Source organism: Cyprinodon variegatus, unplaced genomic scaffold (genome assembly GCF_000732505.1).
Source record: "Cyprinodon variegatus isolate N-32 unplaced genomic scaffold, C_variegatus-1.0 Scaffold1277, whole genome shotgun sequence".
In the NCBI taxonomy this organism is placed as follows: Eukaryota; Metazoa; Chordata; class Actinopteri; order Cyprinodontiformes; family Cyprinodontidae; genus Cyprinodon; species Cyprinodon variegatus.
The window spans coordinates 44,227-46,130 of NW_015151730.1; the positions used below are offsets into that span (position 1 = coordinate 44,227).

Consider the following 1,904-nt stretch of genomic DNA (forward strand, 5'->3'; position numbering starts at 1 on the left):
CGCCTCACAGTCGGCTCCAGTCTGTTTGTCTTAGTCTTAAAATGTTCTTTGGTAGATGTTGGCTAAGTACTGGAAACTTTGGATGGATCGACTGGAGGAAGCTGAAGATCAAAGCTTTAAACCGATAACCAACAAGGCGGTTAGCAACTACAGGTTATTAGTCAATTTAAACCTTTAATTGCTACATTTTCAGAAATAAAGAAAGGCTAGACTGTATGAATGTCTTAAATATTGCAGAAAATCGGTGCTGAGGCACTTTTTTCACCACTGGAGGGAAGAAGTTGCTGAACAGAATAATATGCAGGTTTGTTTAAAGGGAAATCACTTTTGGAAGAGATTTTCAAATTTGCAGATGTGTCCCAAATGATACTGAATGTTTGCATGAAAAAACGTAAAGAATGTAGTTGTTTAAAATGTTATTATTTATAAGTTGACTATTACATTCTGAGGTAACTCGGAGTAATACTGAGTCGCTGAGGAATCAGGTTCAAAAGAAGAACCCAGACTTTTTTGTTTCAGCATCCTGACTTCATTTTTGCTGTCTATAATTAATTTCACTGCTCATTGCAAATGTGCTATAATTTGTCTTTTGTATTTTAGTCATCTCTTAGGTAGCAGAGGGAAGCTGTTCTGGAAAAAAAAAGTTATTGACCAGTTATCCACTTTTAAAATCTTTGTTGGTAAATTGATTGTTTAATTTGAATGTGTTGTTAATTTGTTGCCTAGGTGACCTTTGTTAAAGGTCTCCATCTTAATAGGACTTAACCCTGAAAAATAAGTTTTCCAGCTTTGGAAAATTATTACACACTTCAGTGCCAACATTATTTATTATTTAATGAGTCAATATTTTAACATAGATAATATGATTAAAAAAAAAAAGGTTACCGTTATAGCATGATATAATGGAATATTGTTTGACACAAAGCAACAACATTAATATAATGACTAAACATTGATAGAATTATAAATATTAACACTTTGCACTTATGTTCAAAATAACTAAAGTCAGTTCTAGTAGTAGCAGGGAAAGCCTCAAATATTACACTCTTAAAGACATTCTAACTTTATAGCAATTATTACTGTGGGATTTCAAAGTAAAACAAATGTATTTTATTTTATTTGCCATTTGGAAATTTTAAATGCCTCACATTCGATTGAAAACCTGATTTTTTTAAATTTTTTATTTTTTCCCACAGGAAATGGAGCATCGGGCAGATGTCTGGTTTGCAGCGCGTTGCTTACCTCGATGTTTCAACTCCTGGGTGGAGTTCACTCTGCAGAGACAAATTCAAAGACAGAGAAGATTGAAAGCCGAAGCCTTTAATCAGTAATTTCATATCTTTTCCTCAGACCTTAAACCTTCATAAATGCAGCTCAGTCTATATCTACTCCTGCATGACTTGTTTTTGGACTTTCAGACAGCGTCAGCTGCACTGGGTGTTTTCCACCTGGAGGGGACGGTCAGAGAAGCAGAAGGAGGAGAGTCTCTCTGAGCGGATTGTACGTCAACTGCAGATGGAACCAAGTGTTTATACAGAGTAGACATGATGTTGTGCTCCAGTCATTTTTCTTTGCTTTTCCAGGCGGTTCTTCATGAGGAGCGATGCTGCTTGCAGAGAGCATGGAGACTGTGGAGACTACGTACACATCAGAGGATCAGAGACGTGGAGAAACAGGAGGCCTTACACTGTCAAAACATTCACAGGCCTCTCCACAACACTCTGATGCAGCGGAGGGACTACAGCTCTGAGATCAATGACAGGTGGAGCATTTCCTGGGGCAACTGATCTGTCTGAGCTGCTGCTTCAGTTGTTGATGGCTAACTAACTTATATGTTGTCAGGAGAACCAGAGAGCTGCAGGCTGGCCTTCAGGGGGATTTGCACTGTGTGCGAAGAGCTGTTG

General features: G+C 37.9%; 1 protein-coding gene across 1 annotated transcript in view; it reads left to right on the forward strand.

Annotated features, from left to right (window-relative positions):
- The window catches only part of sfi1 (SFI1 centrin binding protein), a 14,765-nt gene that overhangs the window by 4,864 nt on the left and 7,997 nt on the right, over positions 1 to 1,904 (forward strand). The window contains exons 6-11 of the mRNA XM_015401950.1: positions 56 to 153; positions 238 to 304; positions 1,197 to 1,327; positions 1,419 to 1,500; positions 1,584 to 1,762; positions 1,843 to 1,900. Coding sequence (XP_015257436.1) covers positions 56 to 153; positions 238 to 304; positions 1,197 to 1,327; positions 1,419 to 1,500; positions 1,584 to 1,762; positions 1,843 to 1,900 — 615 coding nt within the window. The remainder of the gene's footprint in view (positions 1 to 55; positions 154 to 237; positions 305 to 1,196; positions 1,328 to 1,418; positions 1,501 to 1,583; positions 1,763 to 1,842; positions 1,901 to 1,904) is intronic.